The sequence below is a fragment of the Ochlerotatus camptorhynchus genome, unplaced genomic scaffold (genome assembly GCF_037179485.1).
Source record: "Ochlerotatus camptorhynchus isolate MF236.1 unplaced genomic scaffold, CSIRO-AGI_Acam_v1.1 ptg000324l, whole genome shotgun sequence".
NCBI classification, from domain to species: Eukaryota; Metazoa; Arthropoda; class Insecta; order Diptera; family Culicidae; genus Ochlerotatus; species Ochlerotatus camptorhynchus.
The window spans coordinates 2,205,460-2,231,326 of record NW_027040812.1 but is presented as its reverse complement, the minus strand read 5'-3'; the positions used below and the strand labels follow the sequence as shown (position 1 = coordinate 2,231,326).

At 37.6% G+C, this 25,867-nt stretch overlaps 1 protein-coding gene across 1 annotated transcript in view; it reads left to right on the top strand.

The window, feature by feature from the left end:
- The window catches only part of a (arc), a 263,963-nt gene that overhangs the window by 224,543 nt on the left and 13,553 nt on the right, over positions 1-25,867 (top strand). Inside the window, exon 4 of the mRNA XM_065229913.1 lies at positions 24,457-25,825. Coding sequence (XP_065085985.1) covers positions 24,457-25,825 — 1,369 coding nt within the window. The remainder of the gene's footprint in view (positions 1-24,456; positions 25,826-25,867) is intronic.

Sequence of the window (25,867 nt, the reverse complement as noted above, 5' to 3'; positions counted from 1 at the left end):
GCACGAACCAGGTGCAACATAACGAGACTTGTTTTAATTGCGAAGATTATTGATTCAATTATAGCTTTTCGCCCTCGGGCCAGCGGGAATCCAGCGGCAGATAAGGATCATGATAATTTTAGATCGCTGGATAACTGCTGACATAAGTGGAAGCGAAGATGGAATCCTCCATAAAAAATTGTTTTCAACACAGCAAATAATAAATGTTAATATCACATTTAAGTGGCTGCACTTCAATCGTGTCCAAAATATGGTGTAATATTATTTGCCAAAAAGGACCAAATTATCATTAATACAGTGCATGAACTGACATTACGCTGCTTTAACTGCATTTGTTTATTTTTGCAGCCATAAAAATTACATGCAATTTTCGACATGATTGAAGTGCATCCTCTTGGATGTAATATTAAAATTTATTTTTTGTTGTGAACTATAAATAATCGGCGTTTGATAGGATAGTATTAAATTTAAAAAAAAAACACTTGCCATAATTCAGCTAAAAAAAATGCGCGTAAGTTATAGGGTAAACGCTCCTATAGTTGCGGTACGTAAGCAGCATTAGATTCCAATAGTTGTGTTTGGAGACCCATACCCAACTATCCGAACCTAACGCTTCTAACGTACTCAGTTAGAACAAAACGTGTAAATTTACGTTGAATTGCATGTAGCAAAAAGACTGCATGACAAATAACTCATTAATTTCTCATATTTACATGCTTCTGTTAAATTCAATCAACATGCAATTAAGGTAAGAAATAACATTTTCTTGCCATATCAATTTCGAATGACTGTAGTTGAAAACACATGTTTATTTTCTAGATTTATTCACGGGAAGAAACCCTTATTCTAATTTGTTCTTAAAACCTGTTAGACAATTTCTCCACGGGTAAATTTTTCTATGACTGGCTGAATAGCCCATGGCATAAGATCTATTTAACAACCCTCTTGGTTTTCAGCAAAAACATCACGGTGCTCCGGAAGCGCAAGTCTAGCATTCCTACGTATAAGCACTGGAACGGTAACTTACGGCTACGGGTCATCAGTTTAGCAGATTTCTGGCAGCGCCGCACCTCTCAAGCTGGCTTCCTTTCATTCTCACATGAAGGTTTCCTAGACAGTAGCTTGCCTTCACTCAGCTCAATTTGCGAGCGGTTTGTTGTGTACAGCCCATCGTAGGAATTTACTGTTAGAAAAGATAAATTTAATATTTTTATTCTTTTCCCAAAACGTCCTGCTCCTATCATGGTGCCCACGAAAAAAACGATACACGTCAAACGCTGCATGGTAAATATGTTTTACGTTGAGCACTTGAAAATGTATAGCGTATATGCTATGACTTAGCTGATGGAGGTGCCAAGGGAGCCAGGAATCATCCAGAATTCGATCATTGCATGTTAAAAATCAGTATGCTCCTAAGGAAATCAATTCAATAAAATTTAATATTCTCCATTACATTAACAGTTAGCTTCACCATAATAGGTCGTATTATTGAATGAAGTAGAAATGAATCCAATATGACACTAAAATAATACATAGCCTTGACGCCTTTTGATTGAATGGCAGTCCAAGAATTCCTATTTTACTGTAGTTTAACCCGTAAAGTACCAGGACGAACGAACTTTTTTCAACAAAGTCGTTCTCGGCATTGCGCCTCATCCGATTTTCATAACACATTCCTTCATACGGGATCTGATCCAGGTTCTCCAGAAGTAATTTTGAACTAATGGTTCTGGCTGAAATATTCCAAGGAGTGCAACATAACAAGCCCAAGTGAATATTACTATTCCAACGTTTCAGCTGATTACTGGGATCAGTAAGCAACTGTCCAGAAGCGTCTTTCATACGCAGACGTCGTGATATATCGCAGAGGAGGTGGATATCGTCGGTTGTTGCGGCATTCTCTCCTTCGTCGGTCAGGGAATCCACCCGCACTCGCTTGTCCCGTCTGCAATTGCGGTTTACATCCTTCTCTAGAGTCGACTACCGTTGACAGGCTTCGTTCTGGGCTCCTCTGGTTCTCACCCACTCTATCGCGGTGTTTGCTTCTTTTGGGGTATGAAACCGGATTCCACGGATTTCCCGGAACCGATGCCAATGCACACTGGGTCAGAAATTCAATCTAGCGGAGCAAAATCAATAACTCCGAAACGAAGAATTTCCGCCACTTGGTGTCTTCGGTAAAGTTTCTCATCATAATAAGAACCATCTATTGACATAAACAAATAGTTCAAAACTCTTCCGCAAAGATGGCGCCACAATCTAACTTCTTTCTCTGACGATTTGGAGACTTGATGTCTTGGGCAAAGTTGTTTGCCCTGACAAAATAAACAACTCCTTTGAAGACGTAAAATTTCCACAGTCTACTGGTTCCGAGTTAAATGAAGTTAAAGAAAAAAATGTCGAAAACATGCTTTTTTCTTTCAATGTCGGTTTTTTGCTTACAACTATATAATTTAATGAACTTTTGTGAAGAAAAATACTGATTTAAGCTTAAAATTTTAAAGATATTGTTGAAAAACCGAAAAAAACAACAATTTTTGAACTTTAATAGCTCCCAAAGCGCAAAAAATCGCAACCTGACATTTTCAGCAAAAATTAAGCAATACTCGTTAAACAAAATATCAAAATTTGAGAGAGGTATATTTTGGTGTTTTTGAGATTTTATCATTTTAGTGGACCATGTATTTTTTTCTATAACTTTTTGTAATGCATTAAAATGGCGTTTTAGCGGCGCCGGTGGTGTAGTGGTAAGCGTGATTACCTCTCACCCCAGCAGGCCTGGGTTCAATCCCAGTCGGCGCCGCCGGGATGTTCTGAGGCATAACATCTCTGATCACGCCTTCCTTCGGATGGGAAGTAAAGCCGTTGGTCCCCGGTTCATGAGTTGATGGGTCGATAGGTAGGGTGTGGGAGCTGCCTTCCTGGCACGTCGGTAGCATTGGTGCTCAGCACGGAAAACAAGATCGACGGAAAAAACAAACCAAAGGAAAAAATAAATAAAATGGCGTTTTGAAGACTTGACGACATAGGCAAAGTTGTTTATCTCGATAAAATAAACAACTCTTCTCAAGAAGTCAAAACTCCACAGCCTACTGTTTTTGAGTTATATGGAATTACAGAAAAAATGTGAAAATAAGTGTTTTAATTTTAAGTATATTGTTTAAATGCAAATAACTCGAAAACAGTAGGCTGTGGAGTTTTGACGTCTTCAGAAGAGTTGTTTATTTTATCAAGATAAACAACTTTGCCTATGTCGTAAAGTCTTCAAAACGCCATTGTAATGCATTAAAAAAAGTTATAGAAAAAAATACATGCTCCACTAAAATGATGAAATCTCAAAAACACCAAAATATACCTCTCTCTAATATTGATATTTTGTTTATCGAGTATTGCTTGAGTTTGGCTGAAAATGTCAAGTTGCGATTTTTTGCGCTTTAGAAGATATTAAAGTTCAAAAAGTTTTTTTTTTTTGCGGTTTTTCAACAATATCTTTAAAATATGAAGCTTAAACCAGTATTTTTCTTCACAAAAGTTATTTATTTAATGCATTGCGTAAGAGAAAAATATAAAATTATATAGTTGTAAGCAAAAAAACTGAAACTGAAAGAAAAAAACATATTTTCGACATATTTTTTTAAACTCCATATAACTCGGAATCAGTAGGCTGTGAAAATTTTACATCTTCAAAAAAAGTTGTTTATTTTGTCAAGGCAAACAACTTTGCCCAAGACATCAAGTCTCCAAATCATCAGAGAGAGAAGTTAGATTGTGGCGCCATCTTTGCGGAAGAGTTTTGAACTATTTGTTTGTGTCAATAGATGGTTCTTATTATGATGAGAAACTTTGCCGCAGACACCAAGTCGCGGAAATTCTTCGTTTCGGAGTTATTAATTTTGCTCCGCTAGATTGCATTTCTGGCCCAGTGTGCAATGTGTCCATGTGTCATCAGATACACTACAACCTGATTTCAGTTATCATAGCTTGTCATTTTGGCATAATATGAGATCATAACCTCAATGAAATTATATTCCAACAAACTGTTCGCCGGAATTCACAGATCCGCGTTCCGGAACCGATGCCAAACTGGCCAAAATCATCCCAAATCATCTTCATTCACTTGATTCTACCTATTTGACATGATTTGACATACCACAATATACATTTGCCTGAGATATTACTATGTCCTACAGAATCGATTTCCGGGACTCCGGGTACCGATAATATCGTAGCCATACGTTATGGAAATATCTGAATTCAGTCTTAGTAATCATATTTCATCTATCTGATATCATTTGCTGCACCAGACAACCGATTCGCGTGAAAATTTAAAACATTTGGTCAAACAGGTTAAAAAAGTACACAAAAACACAGACATATTTGCATCTCCCAAGAACTAGGAGGGTTCTAAGGGGGCTGTACTTACGACAAAAGTTAGTTCAACTATTCTGCTTGAATAAAAACCAAAGTTTATGAAAATCGGATGAGCCATTGCTGAGAACGAGTTTGTTGAAAAAAAATCGTTCGTCCTGGTACTTTACGGCTTAACAAAACAAAAACAAAATCCATTTAAATGATTGATGCTATTCAAACTGGAGTTAAATTGCGAACAATATTGACTTTGAAATTCAGCAATGGATTTTATATCAAAAAATATTTTGAATTGTCAATGGTAATATTCTGTTTGATGATTGTTTTGCAGGTTATTACACTATTCAATATACAAACAGCCCAGCATGCTTTTCTTCAGCAAGAAATCCCTCAACTATTGATTTGGTCTTAACTGATTCATGTCAACTTTGTAGCCAATTGGTTACCCATCCTGACTTCGGTTCTGATCACCTTGCAGTAACTTTTGAAATATCTCAAGAAATAATTTCTAATCCCAACAGCTCTACTTTCAATTACCATAGAGCTGATTGGGAACAATATCGAACATTTATGGAACATAGCTTCGATCAAAATTCTCCTTTGCAAACCAAAGATGATGTTTATTATGCTCTTGAATCTCTGACTACTTCTATAGTAGAAGCAAGAGCTGCCTCAGTACCAAAATGCGAGGTTAAATTCGATTCAATTATAATAGACGACGATCTTCACCTCTTGATTCGTTTGAAAAATGTTCGTAGGAGGCATTATCAAAGAACACGCGATCCTGCCATGCAAGTTATGAGGCGGGATTTGCAAAAACAAATTAAAGAGCGATTAACTGCCCTGTGGATCAAATCTTTAGGAAATTATGTTTCTAAATAAGACTTGAGTTCCAAACCTTTTTGAAAACTCACAAACATTTTAATCACAAATTAAAAAAAAAAACTTAGAAACTTGCTCAGCGATTCGAGAGTTCCCATAATTTCAGTTTGGGTCTTACTAGTCCTATTGAGAATCAGGTTGCTAGAAATTATCTGAATATTTTCTCTCGGGAAAATATGTTTTATGATTCCTGGGCGACTGATCTGCAGGAATTAAGATCTATAACTAACATTTTCATAAATAATATGAAAGTCCCAGGTGATGATGGAATTTTCTATATTTTCATCAAAAACTCCCAGAGAGTACTTTGTCTTTCTTAATAAAATTATTTAACAGATGTTTCCATTGGGCATACTTTCCTGATAAATGGAAAAATGCAAAAGTGGTTCCAATTTGAAGCCGGATAAAAATCCAGCTGAAGCTTCTAGCTACCGTCCAATAAGTTGGTTTTCTGCAATAAGTAAACTTTTTGAAAAGATAATTTTAAATAGAATGATGCTTCACATCATTACGAACTCCATTTTTGCAGATGGACAGTTTGGATTTCGCCAACTACTAATCAACTCTTAAGAGTTACCAATTTAATTCGTTCAAACAAATCTGAAGGCCACTCAACTGGAGTTGCTCTTCTAGACATAGAAAAAGCATTCGACATTGTTTGGCATCAAGGTTTGATTGCTAAATTGAAAAAGTTTAATTTTCCACTTTATATTACGAAATAAATTCAAAATTATTTAACTGACAGAACTTTGCAGGTAAATTATCAAAATTCCAAATCTGAACAACTACCTGTTATAGCAGGAGTTCCTCAGGGTAGCATTCTTGGGCCTATATTGTATAACATTTTCACTTCGGACCTCCCTGATTTGCCTCAGGGTTGCCATAAATCTTTGTTCGCTGATGACACAGGCATTTCCGCTAAAGGAAGAAGTCTTCGTGTTATTTGCAGCAGACTGCAGAAAAGTTTAGATACTTTCTCTACAAAAGTGGAAGATTTCTCGCAACGCTTCCAAAACTCTACTCATAATATTTCCAGATTTCGGTGTGACACTCGCTAAATATCAGCCGAACTCTGCACTAGTATCACAAGAAGGCAGGATAATAAACAATAACTTAGTTGAAGCTGCTTAACGAAAAATTTCAGACTTTAAGTGTTCATTTTATACAATAGATGAGGATATGAAAGCGGTGCTCATTCTACACTCAAATAAGCTGAAAATGAAGGGAAGCTTGAAAGATAAACCAACTACCTGCATGTATATGAATTTTGCCATGATAACATGTTCTTGATCAAGGCAACCGCTGAGTTTCAAAGTCAACAATTGTTTATGTTCATTCAAAGATGCGTATTCATTATTACCTGTTTCATTGTTATATCAATATTCAAAATCATCTTGGTGGGGATGATTTTGAGTATCAAATGTGAAATGATTATTTTCGTTTTACACAAATAGGGTAACCAACTGATTTTGGACCCCTAGAGGAAGTGAGATCACGTTTATGTCAAAATAATATTATTTGTTTATTATTATTATGCAATTTACATGCGGTTGTGTTCGAAAGCTACTCATCTTGCATGTAAAATGTTACTAGATGTTTTATTTATTGATATATACTCGAAAAATAATTCTTTTCACATCATGATATTCACATATTTTGGACCCTTCCACTTGATTTTGGACAGTGTCCATAATATATTTTGGACACACTGAATGGGAACGAATATATTTTGGACATGCTGAAGTTCTTTCAACCTATGAGCCTAAAATTAATTACGACGGTCACTTCTTCCTATCTCGCATTTGTTAGGTCCGTCTGGGTGGGAAAATTTTCAAGAAGGTGCCGTAAAACGGGGTGAAATTGATCAGCGGGGTGAATTTGATCGCTGAGTATACCCAATATTGTACTTATGCATAATATTTTTACAATGTATACAAAGATACATTCGTACGCTTAGTAACGAAAAACATGTTACACATGAAAAAATATCACGAGAAATTTCAGCGATCAATTTTGCCCCGCTGATTAATTACACCCCGTTTTACGGTATGCATAAAAGTTAACCCCCCGTTACTCGCGCTGTTGTACTTTGTACAACACATATGAGTTTTCCATTGCCATTTTGTTGCTGCCAATCGATCTGAAACCAACTTGTATTCCTCAAAAAACTTGTTTTGAACTAAAAAAGCTAAACTTTGATTACAATTAACCCCCAAAATGCGGATAATAGAGAAAATGTAAATGAAAACCGCGTAAACGGTGTCCATACTACGTGGGATTGACTTAATTGGTTACAACATGGAATATCTCGAGATCCTGACCAGATAGAAAGTTACTGTCTTCGGCAAAGTTGTTCAGGAGGTCAAGCTCTTTTCGTTGGTGGAGTAGTTCAGAAATTTCACACTACGAGGCGCTAGTATATACGTGTAATTCTCGCATATACAATAGCTCGAGTTCTTGACCAGCTAGAAAGTTACTGTATTGGGCAAACTTGTTCAGGGGGTCAAGACTTTTCGACTGGTAGACAGTAGTTCAGAATTTTCTCACCACGTGGCGTTTGTATACATATACACTTCTCGCATATGATATATCTCGAGATCCTGACCAAATAGAAAGTTACTGTCTTTGAAAAAGTTGTTCAGGAGGTGCTTGGTGTAGAATAGTTCAGAATTTTCTCACTATGTAGTTCTAGTATACACGTTAAAATCTCTCATATAAAATATCTAGAGAGCATGACAAGATAGAATGTTACTGTCTTGGACAAAGTTGTTCAGGGGATCAAGGCCTTTTGGCTAGTGGACGGTAGTTCAGAATATTTCACTTCATGGTACTAGTATATACGTGCAATTCTCGCATATGATATATCTCAAGACCTGCTAAAAATGTACTGTAATCGGCAAAGTTGTCCAGGAGATCAAACCCTATCGTTGGTGGAAAGTACATAATTTTCTCACTAGGTGACGTTGAAAGACACGTGAAATCCTTGCATATAAAATATCTCTGAATGACCCGCATACTAGTGCCACGTAAAGGGAAAATTCTGAATTACTGTACACCAACGAAAAGATCCTAACATCCTGAACAACTTTGCCGAAGACAGAAACTTTCTGTCTGGTCAGGATCTAGAGATATTTTATATGCGAGAATTCCTCATGTATACTAGCGTTGCAAAGTGAGAAAACTCTGAACTTAAGTCCACCAGCAAAAAGGCCTTGACTTCCTGAACAACTTTGCCGCAGACAGTAACTTTTTATATGATCAGGATTTCGAGATATTTTATATGAGAATTTCACGTATATACTAGCACCATATAGTGAAAAAATTCTGAACTATAGGCTTTGAACTCCTGAACAACTTTTTCGAAGATAGTAACTTTCTATCTGGTCAGGATTTCGAGATATATCACATGCGAGAACTTCACATGTATACTAGCGCTATGTAGTGAGTAAATTTTGAACTACTGTCCACCAGCAAAAAGGTTATGATCTCTAGAACTACTTTGGCAAAGACAGTAACTTTCTATCTGGTCAGGATCTCGAGATATTCCATGTTGTAACCAATTAAGTCAGAACCCTCGTAGTATGGACACCATTTACGCGGTTTCCATTTACATTTTCGCTATTATCCGCATATTTTGGGGGTTAACTGTAATAAATATTTAGCTTGTTTAGTTAAAAGCAAGTTTTTTGAGGAATACTCGTTGATTTCAGATCGATTGGTAGCTCGGCTACAAAATGGAAATGGAAAACTAACACTGTTGTACAAAGTACAACGCGTGAGTACTCGCGTTACAAAAGTTGGCGCGAGTAACGGAGGAAATATAATATAACATAAGGAAACAACTGATCATACCATAAAAAAAAATCATTCAGAAGTAAATCTTAATACGGAGGCCTGACTCTATGCTTGCAGTCCATATTATTTTTTGTATGGGCTGTTCATAAACTACGTAGACGGTTGTTGAGAGATTTCAACCCCCCCCCCCCTTCCGTAGAAGACAGTCTCAAACACAAAATTTAAAAAATTGTATGGACCGTAGACATCTGCCAAGCACTCCCACCCCTCTAAAGCGTCTACGTAGTTTATGAACAGTCCCTTAGTTAAATGCGTTTTGGAGATAGGAAAACTTTTGTGGAAAACTAGGAACTAGGAAAACTAGGAAAACTCAGAGTGGACCACTCTACGTGTTTTGCCGTTTTTCCCATTTTGAATCGCCTGATAAACAAGAAATATATTTAAAAACAATGAATTCATATAATTTTGATTGATTTACTTACCAATTTAATCAGAAATCTAAGATAATAGCACGATCAACCAACCGGAATTTTTTTTGTCGCTCTCTTGATGATTCTCATTTGATAAGTGTCCAAAATAAGTTGGCAACATTTTTTTACGATCTTTTTTGGACACTTTTTATTTAACACTTTTTAAGTAAAATCTTAAGGTGAAATCTTTACAAACACGTGAAATACACCTTCCAAAGTCAGATAAACTGATTTGATAAAAAAAAAATCATTGAATTGTATATTTTACACCAAATTTAAAACAAGTACACTAACGCCGATTTCTCTTGACAAACGTCGAAACATGAAACTGTTTCAATAACATTTTCTAAAACTGCATAAATTGAGCAATTGTAAGCAATTTGAGGTGAACTAATGATCTTGAGACATAGCAAGTAATTGAAAGAATGTAATTACAACATCAACCCAGATGAATTTGAAGAAACTAGACAGTAAGCGAGGAAAATATATGAAAAGGGTCCAAAATATGTAGGGGTCCAATTCAAGTTGGTTACCCTATACCGTTGTGGAACGTGTTATGTTGCTTTTTTCTCTCAGATCGATGGAAGATTATTGCCTTTTGCAGAATTCATGATAATATCGAGGTTTTAGGCTCTGCAATCGATAATATTCACAATTATCATTTATGGCAAAATTAATTTGATTTTTTGCTTTTGGCAATCGTTTCCGATTTTGATAATTTGGTTTGGAAACTCAAGCGTTGATGAATATCAACAAACGCGTATACATCTATGGATAATGTACTCATTTGTTCATTTCACTCGTACGTTGACAACAAAGATTTTCAAAACAACCGCAATTCATCAACACTGGATACTGGATGAAAGTATGGAGTTGATAGTTCCGTTTGAGTACGGCTGTGTGAATGTTGTCTATGGAGCGAGCAAAGGTCAATTTTGAGGAATGCACGAATCGGTTTAATCATCTCATTTACCAAACTTCCCTGTTGGGGAGGGATAGTGAGGGGTATCTCCATGCTTGGCATGCACAGTTGTTCACACCAACTGCTCATTTGGTGATAACTTTTCACTCAGATGTTAAAATTTATTTTTTATTTAAAGTAATTGATAGATTAGGCTCATAGTTTACTATAGATATGCGAGGATTAGGTAAAGCTTAACATTTGAATCAACACTAATCAATTTAACACTTTAATTCCGAGATGTATAGTGAGCATTTCTCACCTCATTTTTACAACTCAAAAACAAATACAGTTTACTACTAGCATTAAAATCTACTTCTTTTTACATATCTATAACAATTTTATCTATTGCTTCAGTAAGAACTATGTTCCGTCAACGGTGTGCAAAGTTATTAGCAAATGAGCAGTTCGTTACCAAAACTGTGTATCCCAAGCATGGGTATCTCTCCCCGCCACCAGATGGAGATGGTTACCTAAAACAGTCAATGGGTGCCGAAGCCTTAATTAACCCTAAGTCAAGCAACATATTTTTTGAATTTCAGCAAAGATGATAAACTCAAAATAAAACAAATATGAATTTCGTAAAACAAAGTGTTTGTACGATTATGCATAATTTTCTGCGTCATTTTTCGTGCCACGTTTACAAGTTTGAGAAATTTAGAATAATATCTCGAAAATTCGGATACTTCCTAATACCGTAAGGCAAGCAATTCAGATGTAATGCTACCTTGTTTGATGTACAGTTCGTTTGAGTTGTACTGATTAAAAAAAATCAAATGATAAATATTTCTGATTTATAGGAATGCTTCCTTCTTTTGAACATTAGTAGTTATTTCGAGTTGCACTGATTTCAGAAATTTTTCAATAATCAATATTTTTGATTTATAGGAATGCTTCTTTCTATTAAACATGAGCAGTTCTATCGAGTTGTAAAATCCGGCGAAATGACCCATTCGTTAAAATGACCCCTTCGGCGAAACGACCCATTCACAGAGCCCAATCCTGAATACACAATACGGATACAATGATAAATTAAAATGTTACAGACAATTTTTGATGTCCGTTTTTATAATTTGAACAGTCTTTATGCTAGCAGAACTGAAGCTAGTCAAATTTCGTAGTGTTTTGTTTAAAAAACAGGTAATTTTAATGTTCATCACAATGAAATACTCAAGCAATAATGTTGCAATTCGGCATTAAGTTTGCCCAGAAGAGTAAATGCTGCAGACGTACTTTGCAATACACATGCCGGTATCAGAACAGCCTCAGGTCTGTACAAACTTGCTTCACAATCAAAGCATCAGGTTTTTTGCGTCTTATCCACCATATTCAATATAACCGCAGAATGCATATTTAAAACGAAAGCGAACTTGTGCTGTGCAGTGCGCGGGGAAGTGCAACGGACACATAAATTATACTTTGGCCGTGCTTTTTAAGGAACTGTACCAGTGCCGCGCAATCGAGCACGGTATAAAATTTACGATCACCAAGTGCGTAGGAGAGCAATATCTACCATTATATGGCGCGGTTCCGTTGGCAGAATTGGGTGCTAATTGAAATATGAGTCTACTATGCCAAATCAGGTCAAGGAGAACGATAGTGGCATTTCTGGCATCTGGGTGAAAAGACTGCAGTTGGTGCTTGATGCTATATAAGGGATATGCCAAACAAAAGGAAAATATTTTTATTATTTTCCCGTAGAAAGTACTGATTCTGTATAAAAAAAAAACAAATGGTATATGGGATTTCTCTATGATCACCGATCAACCCATTTTGAGACCTCCTAAAGAGCGTCGATTCGGACTTCGATAGAAACAAACAAGGAAACTAGTTCAGCGTACAAGCAAGCTCTGTTGGTATCGTGCTGCGAACGTCAAATTTGGTGATAGTGCGACTGGTCGCGCGAAGTTTTTTTTTTTTTTTTTTTCATTACGCAAGAAGCGGGTGCGAGTGCTGCACTACTAGCTTTATATGGTTACGCTGTAACATGAACTTAGAACACGACATGATGTAACTTGATATATGTATATACGTTGTATCATTTAGGTTTTGCTTCCTGCAACATGTACCTTAAGCCGTTCAACCGCTGATTTTCAAAGTCGAGAAGAAGCAAACCAGACACTGATAATATCGCACCCGGTCAGACAACAGCCGACTTCATTGCGGAAACCACGTACCTCTTCTCATATCGGCAAACATATGGTCAAAGAAGCGAAACGACAAAGTGCGACTCACGTTCTGCTAACCACGCTGTGTATTGAATGCACTGACTGTGGATGGGATGAGAACACATCGATAGTTGCGTACGAGGGCTTTTTGTCTTGGTTCTGCAAACCGAAAAACCTCAACAGCAGTAAACTTGGGCTTTCTTTGTCGCGATGAGCCTTTCCGAGAACTGACCATCACCTGTGCTAAGCTGCCGGCACCGGGTGGTTATAGTTGGTCGATTGAATCGACCACGATTGCGAAATGTGGTGACCAATTGCCGTCTGCCGCAAAATGGTAAATGAGCTATAATAAGTAACAATCGATTGGTTGGCTGTAGCGTATTACACTTCTTACCGTGCTCTGAGAATTTGTCGAATGAAGTTGTCACAAGCGAGAATGAGCCACAGTGGGAAAGGTTGTCTGATGTACGTGACAGATTATTATTATTAGACGATGACTACAGTATAACGGAAAAAGTGTTCACAAATTGAAAACTAGAGGAAATTTGAAATGAGACCACGTTACGGGCTCAAATGCCAACTCCGGACAGTCACCAACTTCATTACTGAAACCAGAGAAATAGCTTTTCTCTGTAACTCAAATAATTACACCAGTTTACAGCATGTTTGAACTTTGTACGATTAAATTTTCACCACTGAATAAACAATCCTTGCAAATCAAAACGCTGACAACCAGAGCCACGTCCACTTTAAACGATGTAGGTGGCAAAGTACTATGTTTTCATAGAACTTTTTGAATATTCTTGGAATCGTGAACTGGATCCGAAGCTAGCGGCGCGGGGGTGTAGTGGTAAGCGTGATTACCTCTCACCCCAGCAGGTCTGGGTTCAATCCCAGTCGGCACCACCGGCTCTGCTAATACTATTCAATGACATCCCTGCTGTAATGACAGCTGTCTAAGTCTGGCCAGAACTTTACGGGACCGTCGTGTGACTAAAGGAATGGAAAAAAGTCCATTCATGGTCACTCTAGTGATGAAAACCTTTGTTTTCTTTCCACAACTGCAGATGTCTTGCCAAATCACCAACTTGCGAGTGAATTTATATGCAAAGACAAATTTAAACTTATCCGGAGCATGCTCCTTACGCTTGGCAAAGTACAATTTTGACGCGGAACTTTTACGAAGCTCATTTACACTTAAGTTTCATTATGCGGCCTGAAATGAATAAAACCCATCATGTTACACATCAAATGACATGAGAATTCAAATACCAGTTCAATAGTAGTAATAATCAAAGCACAGGACTATACTGGACACATCCGGCTATGTTCCGGGAACCCCCGGCTCCAGTTTATAGCTAAGGGTGAACATTCACCATGCGTTACCTTAAATCACATGAGAATTTGTATTAGTAAGAATGGTAAGATTTTATCATTGGAGGATTGATTCCGGTTTTTAACAATGTTCTCTATAAAATTGTTTGTGGGACAAAGGTATTTTTGTGCGTAGGACTTGCCCCACACGTCCCACTCACTCCTCGTGCCTCTGCTGTCAACAGTTTCTTGTTACGACAACTAGAGACGCTACAGTAATTAAAAAGAAGCGGCCAAATGCTAACTGGGCCAGACTTTATAATAAAGTAATGAAATTGTTATTAGAAAAAAAAACCCTGCTAAACAATGAAAATATTTTAAATATTGTGTGGACGCTATAATTATTTCTTGGAGTTTCCATAGATGTTCATCAATTTTAACAAGACATAAAAAAAATGGAGAAATAAGCAAAAAATAATCACTACTCAAATAAAGTACTCAAAAAATGAAGAAACGTTCTATATACTTATAGAGCATTTCCAGCCCAAAACGCAAACCGGTTGGTCATGAGTGTTTCCGATTTGAATGAAACATTTCTCACGTGTTCGCTGCTACTAATGGTTGCATTTTTCATTTAAATATAATTTTTTCCTCCAGAGTAACTTTTGAAAAGGGCGTATAAAAAAATGGATTATTTTTTTTTCAAAAAATCATAACTTGAAAACTATTGATCTGATCAAAATGGCATATGAAAAGAAGTTTTAGGTAGTTGAATTATCTTTGCGGAAAAAAATACACTGAAAGAAAAACTTAGTAAATTAGTATCTAAAAAACGTAAAACGATGATTATCTCAAAACACCCCCCCTTCGATCTTTATAAATAGTCGTAAAGAAGATCTTCACACAAAAATGTCATTTTGTTATGTTTCTACGGAAGAATACAAAAAGGCTGACACGGAATTTGATCCAATTTTTAAGAAAGTGAAACCAATTCCTGGAACTCGAAAATATCATTGCTATATTCCAGTTTCAAACAACCAAATTGCAGTAAAAATATTCTCTAATTCAAACGATACACCCAAATTATTCAATGTATTCAAATAATATGAGTTGTAAAATAAAATAATAAATAGGTATATACTGTTTCTTATCTCAACAAATCTTTCATTTGACCACATCAACGTGCTTCTCTTCCGCTGCCTCTAGATAGAAACGGGTAAGTCTGACAGTTACCATATCTGAGAATGAATTGTTTGGTTTTTAATATACAATCATGAAATAAAATCTCGTTGTTGGACATCTCGACGAACATTTGAAAATGGCCTAAAATGTTGAAAATTGTTATAATTATATTTTTTTAATTTGCATTAACTTGAGAACGGCTGGACTTAGGAAAAAAGTTTTAAATGCAAAGTTATCGAAAATTATGCGTAAAATCCAAATAAATTGTTATTTTTCAAAAAAATATGCATTTTCATCAACTTGTAAAAATCAACAAAAATTTAAAAAATTATAGATTTCTTTTTAAGGAAGTTACCAGCATACATTTTTCTTGAAATTCAAGGGTATTCCATCAATTTTCTTGAAAAAAAAAATTATAAAGATCGAAGGGGGGGTGTTTTGAGATAATCATCGTTTTACGTTTTTTAAATACTAATTTACGAAGTTTTTTCTTTCAGTGTATTTTTTCCGCAAAAATAATTTGATTACCTAAAACTTTTTCTCATATGCCGTTTTGATCAGATCAATAGTTTTCAAGTTATGATTTTTTGAATAAAAAATAATCAATTTTTTTATACGCCCTTTTCAAAAGTTACTCTGGAGGAAAAAATCATATTTAAATGAAAAATGCAACCATTAGTAGCAGCGAACACGTGAGCAATGTTTCATTCAAATCAGAAGGGGTCGAGACAAAATTGACATTTTTTTTAACGATTTGAGCTAGAAATGCTCTATACTTATAACAATACTTCACTCAATTGTTTCATCGTTAATGGCGATGTCCCACTCTTTAAGATTTCGTCCCTCTGTGCGTTGTCGATCATATAAGCTGGCGTAACCTGAACCACAGACAAACAGACAAGTTGTTCATCAAACACGCATTTAACGATCAATATACCACCGCCATATGTTGAGCGTACTGCCCATCACAGTTAAATCAACAGATGGAGATAGAGTTTTAGCGACCATATTTCACAGTGAAAAATATTCAATGTGTTAAGTATGTTTGTCTGTGGTTGAATTTTCCGATAAGGGAACATCCATAAATTATTCAGCGGCGCCGATGGTGTAGTGGTAAGCGTGATTGCCTCTCATCCGAGCAGGCCTGGCTTCAGTCCCAGTCGGCGCCGCCGGGATGTTCTGAGGCATAACATCTCTGGTCACGCCTTTCTTGGGGAGGGAAGTAAAGCCGTTGGTCCTCGGTTCATGAGTTGATGGGTCGATAGGTATGGTCCAGGTGTGGGAGCTGCCTCCCTGGCGTCGGTAGCATTGGTGCTCAGCACGGAAAACAAGATCGACGGTAAACAACCCAAAGGAAAAAAATCCATAAATTACGTAGATATGTTTGGACAATTTTATAGTTATTAACTCTTCTCCCCTTCTCCAGCATATTTTCACATAACTTGTACATTATTGGTCACGTCAAATGCTCTAACCGCTCATCAATTATGGAGGCAGTTCATACTTTGCACCAATAGAAAAAAAATGTACCCTAACAAATAAATAATTGAACCATAATAAACAGGCAGATGTTCCAATATTTGGCACATTTAAAATTTTGTAGTGGTTCATTTTATATTATTTGGGGAATATTTTCAATGGAACATTTCATTTTTAAGAAGCTTATATTTTTCTTTAATAATAATGACTATTATTACTCCATGAGTGAAATTTTACCGACATCTTAACAGCACACATATATTCAGTGAAAAATTTCAGAAATACTGTGAAAAATCATCGAACTGTTTACCGAACGTTCCACACCTGCGTAGGATATCACACCCATTCAACACACATGGGCCGGGACCAACGGCTTTACTTCCCCTTCCGAAGGAAGACGTGACCAGAGATTTTTATGCCTCAGAAAAATCCCACCGACCTCGGCTGGGATTGAACCCAGACCCATCGGGGTGTTAGAAAGCAGTCACGCTTACCACTACACCACCGGCGCCGGCACATTTTACGAAATGGAGGCAGTGTAAACAAACTTTACACACTATTTTTATTTTGCTGGAACCAGCAAAGTTTTGCTAGATTTTGCCGAGCTGTGTTTGTGTTGTCTTTTGACGGATACACTGTTATTCAAAGCACCATAGTTTGTTATTAGAAATAACCCTGCTAAACAATGAAACAATTTGAAATATTGTGTGGACGCTATAATTACTTCTTGGAGTTTCCATAGATATTCATCAATTTTAACAAGACACAAAAAAAGCTGCAGAAATAAGAAAAAAAAAATCATTATTCAAATAAAGCACTCAAAAAATGAAGAAACATTCTAGAAGACATTAAAATAATTAATTTATTAATTTAGCTTTATTTAGGAGGCTTTCAGCCTTAGGCTGGTTCGCCTCCAAACATTAAAATACTACACTCAATTGTTTCATCGTTAATGGCCATGTCCTCTTTTTTAAGATTTCGTCCCTCTGTGCGTTGTCGTTCATGTAAGCTGGTGTAAGCTGAACCACAGACAAACAGATATAACACTCGCAAGTTGTTCGTCGAACACGCATTTAACGATCAATTTAAATGTTTCTTAGTTAGTTGTATCACCACCGCCATCTGTTTAGCGTACTGCCCATATTTCAGAGTGAAAAATATTCAATGTGTTAAGTCTGTTTGCCTGTGGCTGAATTTTCCGATAAGGTAACACGCATAAATTACGTAGCATATGTTTGGACAATTTTTTAAATAATTTATTCTTCTCCTCCCCTCCTGCAAAGCATATTTTCCTTTAACTTGTACATTATTTGTCACGTCAAATGCTCTAACCGCTCGTTTATTATGGAGGCAGTTCATACTTCTCACCAATAGAAACTATAAAATGCACCCTAACAAATCAATAATTGAACCATAATAAACAGGCAGTTGTGCCAATATTTGGCATATTTCAAATTTTGTAGTGGTTCATTTCACATTATTTGAGGAATCTTTTTTATGGAACAATTCATTTTTTAGAAGCTTATATTTTTCTTTGATAATAATGACTCTTATTACTCCATGCGTGAAATTTTACCGATATCCCAACAGCACACCGATATTCAGTGAAAAATTTCAAAAATACTGTGAAAAATTGCCGAGCTGTGTACCGAACGTTCAAATGTTGAGATTTCGGTAAATTTCAAAGAAATCGGTGAAATAATCTTAGTGTGTGCAAAACAACAAAAAATTAAATGTTCCATAAAAATCGCTACAGTTTATGGAATATTTAACATATTGTATTGTCACATTTCATATTTTTAATGGAACATTCCAGTACATTATAGAGAACAATTAAAAAAATGTTTAGGGGTAATTTCTCTTGTTTTATGAAGAATATTTTTAAATTTACTGGTGCAATTTTACTGATTTATCATGCATCCACATTTTTTGTTGAGTATTTCTACTTAATTATCTAAAAATGAGCATAAGAACATTTTCTCTTTTATGAATCGTCTCCAGCCGGTCTACCACCGACAAACCGACTTGAATGACCATAGCAAAAACAATAAAATTTCTGACAAAAGCACTCTACTGACATCTGACTCCGTGTTCGCGGGAAATATTTAGCTAAGCCATGAACCCGCATTAGAGTGATGCAAAATTTGAAAATTTCGCTCCACAATACTTAAACGATTCCAAATCGGATCCTGACTAACCTCTCAAAATTTGAACCCATTTGGTGAGAAACTGAGATGGCACAAACCATTTGAAGTTTGTATGGGAATTACTATGGGAAAACCAAGATTTTTGTTCATGTCAATCTAATAATTCACCATATCGGTCTGCTTCAAAAACTTTCAACTGTGCTTGTAGGGAATTTTCCCAGCTACAACTTTGCTGAAGACTACTTTTTGATCAAATGCAAGGATCGAAAGTTATCAATAGTTCAATGCGCTGATGTCTTATGATCATGCTCAATCAACTGCTCAGCAGGCAACATTGGTGTTTCTGGGGCGTTGAATAGGACACAAAAATCATAGCTACTAGGTCAGACTGCAACATACAGTGTTGCCTGCAGAGCAGCTGCTTGATCATGTCATAAGTTTACTCATCTCTTAAATAATTAATAACTTTTTCCTGTCTCGTTTTACATAGAAACGATCTTCAGCAAAGATATAGCTGAGAAAATTTTCTATAAGAATAGCTATCGAACTGTTTCGCAGCTCAATATGGAAAAAGACTAGAAGGCAATGAACAAAAAGTTGAGATTTCCTATAGTAATTTACATGTAAACTTCAAATGGCTTGTGCGGAGTCTGTTTCTAACCAAATGAGTTGTAACCTTGGAAGGCTTATCAGGACCCGATTTGAAACCATTTAAGCACTGTGGAGCGAAAAAGTCAAATTTTGCATCAGTCTAACCCGCATGCAGAAGTTATGAATTGGTTCGTGTCTGATCTATTATGGGCAAAGTATTTTTATCTAGATCGAATAATTCTATGCTTTTGACAGTTTGGATCACTGCACATTTAAATCGGCCGTTTACGATTTTCGGACATAAGTCAGAATTAAATGTTATGTCGATTTGTCGGTGGGTCTACACTCGGCTATCCTGAGCATTGAAATCTCCGATAACGATGTTGACATCATGGTTTGGGTAACAATCCTATCATCATTTATATCGCATTTGGACCACCGGAATGATATTACAAACTTGCCCTTTCACTATTTCCTGAGGCTAGCTACCCGAGCAAAGTCGGTTAACAAAATGAAAGCAAATCAATATTAAATTCAGTGTTCACTCGGCTGTCGACAAAAGCAGGCCACTCTCGATGTGTGCCACGCGATCGTCTGTTATCTCGGCAGCAACCATTGTGTAGTCCTCCTCATTGTTCTTCATTAGCAGTTCTTTCGGTCGATGCGTCGTCGACTTTGGAAAGCAACCGTTTAGTGATGAGTGTGTGAGTACTGACCACGTTTTGCGTCCATTGGTGTAATGGAAGCGCTCTGACCCTTGTTGGCGTAACTGCCATATAATGAAACCACTGGAAGCGGTTCCAGTTCTGATGGAGGAGGCATTTTGGATAGCGGAAGATAAAGTGTTTATTGTACCTTTTGACTATAGTTTTAAGGTGTATTGTATAGTGACCAAGAATCCTCGGCTCTGTAAAGTTAATTCATTTGAGCCTTATCAAATAAATAAATAAATCAATCAATAATAAATTGTGCAGTTCCTATCGTAATGAAAACTAAATTTGATTTCAATAGCCGCAACATAAATCTGATATCATATTGTGCCTTGATCAATCATGAGGTATTTTTTCTGACGTAGAACTACGTCTTTGTCGACTATACTGGGGTGCAAGTCAAAACATATGTGTGGTGAAGGAGTGTTAGGTTTTGAACGCTTGTAACTTTGTCATTTATAGATGAAATTAAAATCCAAATACGCCAATCGATAGGATATTACATTACGAACCTGCCGAAATAAATATTTTTCCGATTTTTCTGTAATTAAACTTTTGAAAATGTACAAATGATAATTGTATCACTGTTTTCATGAAATAAGCCTTTTTCCCAAACCCAGTCATCATAAACGAATACCACTTGGTTGCACATCATTCTGCTTGAACCTGAAAAGATATAAATCAGCGCTGCTCTCCTTCCTCTGCTCATTACCGCTTCGGACGGCGTGGCACTTGGTCCTTCAGCAAGCAGGACTAAGTCAGCGGCTAAAGGTGGATCACGGCGTGTCCACCACAATGAGTAATGAGACTTGACAAAACGTGCATGTAAAATCCCCTTCCCCTTAACAACCTCTCCCCCTCCCTCCTTAACAAAACCTGAAAAAGACATGGACTTTGACGATCATTATTTTCCGGGAAATAAATTTAAGCAAACCACAATTATGTACAAACAATTAATTTTTTACATGCAGAGCCAACATATTGAAAAAAAAAATTGCTTAACAGGAGACATACACTCGATGAATTACCGACAACTGACTGTAAAACATATCTGGTACCTCTATATATGCAATTATATTAACATCCAAAGTCCATCATTTTTTCCATATTCTGTACAAAAGAAACGTTCTGCCCCGCCCCTATTCATAATAAAATGGCGGGATATTCTGTCAGTTTCTATGTGCAGGATAAATATGTAAAAAAGGAGGGACTTCGGATGTATGTTTTCTGCAAAATATGTAAAAAAGGAGGGACGTCGGATGTTAACCGAAATACATATATCATGCATCATAGATAGAGATAGATAGATAGGTTCTACGTCATACTGCGGTCGTGTCTAGGACACAACCCTTTAATTTTTTTAATGTTTGCAACTTAACTTCAAGTTCTGCTGTTAATGTCTTGTTGCTGTGTTAACCGTTCAGTCAACCAAAATGAGATCATCCTAAGCATTCAAAATATGTCACATCATAACAGAAAATTTTAATTTCAATTTGACCACCACCTTTCCTCGGGTAGTCCGCTTTTTATAACCTCTATTACTTTGCTAAGTGAAGCAAAAAGCGTTACATGAAAGCAACAAGCATCATTGGTAAAATTGACGTAAGAAATAGTGCACACAAATTTAGACTTCTTGGTAAATTTAAGGTTTAACTTCCATATCCAATTTATTTTGCAGCAAAAAAAAAATTGCACAATTAAAGGGTGTCCACGATGAAATTGCCACACACAAAATTGATTCGCAAAATTCGAGTTTTCATCCGATTGCCATCAAATTTTCAGGGATTGAGAAATAACTATTAAACTTCATTTTACCATTTTACTCGTATTTTATTTACAGTCCATACGCAAATGCCCGCACCTTGGCCTTAACCCCGGCCATAAGATTCTGCACAACCTGTGAATCAACCGTTTTTTGCATGTAAACCCATACTTTCTTCAGTTCCTCGACTGTCTTCACTACCTTAGGTCGTTTAAGAAGGTGCTGCTTCATAATCGCCCAGTACTTCTCGATGGGGCGGAGCTCCGGAGTGTTGGGAGGGTTGAACATTTTCGGCACGAAATTGACCTTATTGTCCGCATACCACTTCAGCACGTCCTTGGAGTAGTGGCATGAGGCCAAATCCGGCCAGAAGATTGTTGGGACGTTGTGGGCCTTCAGGAGAGGAAGCAGCCGCTTCTGGAGGCACTCTTTTATGTACACCTGTCCGTTCATCGTGTCCTGGGTCACGAAAGGTGCACTCCGCTTCCCGCACGTGCAGATGGCTTGCCAAACCAGGAATTTCTTCGCAAATTTGGACATCTTCTGAGTGCGGACATGCTCCGGAACGCTGAACTTATCCTTGGCCGTGAAAAACAGGTTGCCGGGGATCTGTTTGAAGTCGGCCTTCACATATGTTTCGTCGTCCATGATGCAGCATTCAACTTTCGTCAGCATGTTGAGGTACAACTTCCTGGCACGGGTTTTGGCGGACTTGTTCTGCTTCTCGTCGCGATTAGGGGCCTTTTGTACCTTGAACGTTTGAAGCCCAGCCTTAGTTTTGGCCTTCTGGACAAAACTTCGGCTTAGGTGCAGCTTCTTAGCCACATCCCTAACGGAGGCGTTCGGATTTCGGTTGAAGGCCCCAACTACGCGGTTGTGATTTTTGGTGTTGTACGGAATACTTTTTCCTTCACTTCTGGGCTTCCGATCGGTGATCAACCGTTCCTCGAACCGCTTAATCACTCGCGACACCGTGGAATTCGCGATTCCCAACGTTTTAGCGATGGAACGATGCGAGAGATCCTTGTTCTCGTGATGAATGCGCAAGATTTTATCACGCACGAGCTGTTCTTTCGACTCCATTTCCGCGAGTTTTGATCACAGGACTTTAAAACTTGCAGGATGTAAATAATGCACTATGAACTAAATCCACCCAAATTTTCATTAAATTCTACCCAACGGTTAAAAAGTTAGAGCAATTTCATAGTGTGGCAATTTCATCGTGGACACCCTTTAGAGACAAACAAAAACAGAGGCAATTTGCTTCAACCCGACATATTACAATGCTTGATTAACTTAGCCTTACTTGTAACTAACGGGTGTTCAATAAAAAAATGTTCAGTCATATAGCTAGTAAAAAAAAAATGTTTCAACGAATTCAGTATTTTTCATTAAAAACATAATCTTTATTCTTCAAAAAAACTTCAATGAATTTTGGAGAAGGGGCCCTGGTTAGCCGTACGACGCAACTTAGTCGCGATGCTCTCACAAGAGCGCTGAACGGCACTGAAATCATTCTCATTTTTTATTGAACACCCGTTATTTACCAGTTTTGTCGATGAAATTTTCCCACCGTGCTGGTGGATGTGACTTACGTGTATGAAATGCACTTCTAATTGTGTTCCCATAGAGTGTGTGCAAGATAAACTGAACCTTTTGTGGCCACTCTGGAACCTCCTTCCTATGGAGAGTAACGAATCACTTCTGTCGTACCTACTACGTATATTCTACCACAGGCAGTACAGCAAAGAAGTAACAATGCACCGTGGCTTCTTATGGATGCGTTCCACCTTATACAAATAATAAACTGTAATCGTTTATTGCAAATTGTGCTATACACATCCTATATTGAGAGAATAGGGTTAATGTATCTAATGTCGGCCTAAGTGTCCCTAACATTGGGCCCATACAAATTTCGAAGGAATGTTTTGCCATTTTTTTCACTAGCAACCAAAAATATCCATTTGTATAGTCCAAATGATGCATTGATGAAAAATATAATAGTAGGGGATTTTTATCGATGGACCCAAATTGTAGATCCATAGACCAACATTGGAGCTATTTTCCCTATCTCTACTTTCATCGATTCGTGTTAATGATAATTATGGTTTATGACTATGAAGAAGATGCAGCCTCTCCATATACGTATGCTGTATTACGTGTGGAAAGAAATCCTCTTCAGTCCAGTCAATGGGTAGATGGGTTCTAGATTATAAACGTTGAAAGCCGTGATAAAGGAGATATACAGCTACTGTTGCATATTATCTTGTGCACTTGCAGCTTCAAATGAGGACAATGCAGAATATAATGCAAGGGGTAAACATAGCAAGTTGATGGATGGCTTGCATTCAGTGCAGGGAATAGTCATAACAATTACTTTTAATGGTCTGTAATTGAACAATGCTCAAATGGTTATACCAGGTGATTTACCTGAACAAAAAGATAAATGGTGAATAGTTCGAAAGGTCAAGTGCAGCATCAGGAAGTGCTCCTATTTAGCTTCTTATCTAGAAGATGAAGTAGGACTGAAATGGGTCTCATTATGAGTTTCAGTAACATACGGATACTATTTTTAGTACAAATACAGATGATCTCACACACATTTTATTTCACTCTTCTATTTCCAGTTTTCACATGGGGTCGGAAGATGGGCAAAAAATTCGATCTGCTGCGCCGTGGTAGTGATGCTCAGAAACTGCCAACGACACCCCCATCACCCAACACTCACGGCTGCGTACCTGTCTTCAACTCAGATACGATCAAAAAGAGTAAAACTATCCCATTAAAGGCGTACCAAACAACAAACGACTCAAACCTGGTGAAGCTCAACAGTGAGCGATCATCGGGAACGTTCAAGAGCTTCTTCTATCGTATGGGCTCGACTGGGATGCTGAATCAACGATCAAATCAATTTCAGAAGCAGCAACAGCATCAAACCAATCAGCAGCAGCTTCATCAACCGCAGCAATCAAGTCCCCAGCATAATACACCACCTCAACTGGGCTTCATGGGTATGGGCAAAACCGATGGACACTCCACGCTGTATCGCAGTAGTTCGACTAGTCAGTTGAACACTTCATCCTACATCAAGTGTGATGATCCAACCGAAGGCGTGAATTTGGCCAACGGAAATCACAAGAACGCTGTCAGCAGTACAAATTTGAACATTTCCTCAATGGAGCAACCGAAGACGAAGCAATCCCCAGCAACAAAGTCTTCCAGCTGTGATGACATAGCACGAGTGGCTGCAACTCAGGAACAGCTATCGAAGAAAAATCATTTTCCGTATTCATTCCTCCGATCCAAACTATCCGTACTTCCCGAGGAAAACGGAGGCTCAGTTATAAACTACAATCGAATAAAGGAGAATCTGCTTCGATCGGGAAATCGAGGGTCGGTAATCAGTCTCCGATCAGATTTCGATAACATTTCGATTACAGATTCACAGTTGAACATCTCAGACACCGGAGACGTATTCTTATCTGGAAACGACTCCAAGTCCATCACGGCTATCGACCTAAGTTCAATGTCTCGTAACAATTCCATCAAGACTTTTACGGACGACCACAGCCTTGTCAGCAACTACCAAAGATTGAGCAGTTGTCTTAGCAGCAACGAGTCCGGCTACGACAGCGACGGACGGCACGCTGAGGATAAGATCGACGAAAATGGATCCAACTCGACTGCAACTAGTTTGACGGTTCAGCATGGCGCCACCGGTGTAGTGGATCCATACGCCGACGCCATCCGGAGCAAGGATCAATCGTACATGTTCGGCAGCCGGAGACGGATGTCGTCGTCTAGCTCGATTGCATCGATACAGAATTTGGACTGCAGTACGATTAGAAGACGCTTTCGGCAGATCAAGCTGGAGAAGTACAGCGCTGACGAGGTGATCGGTATTGAACTGACGCCACAGACGGTGAACATGGACGAGGGAGACTGCGAAACTAGGTATCTGGTGACGGAGATCGATCCGGAAGGAATTGCTTACAGGTTAGTGCACGCAAAACAAGCGGCGTAGGTAAAGCATGGAAG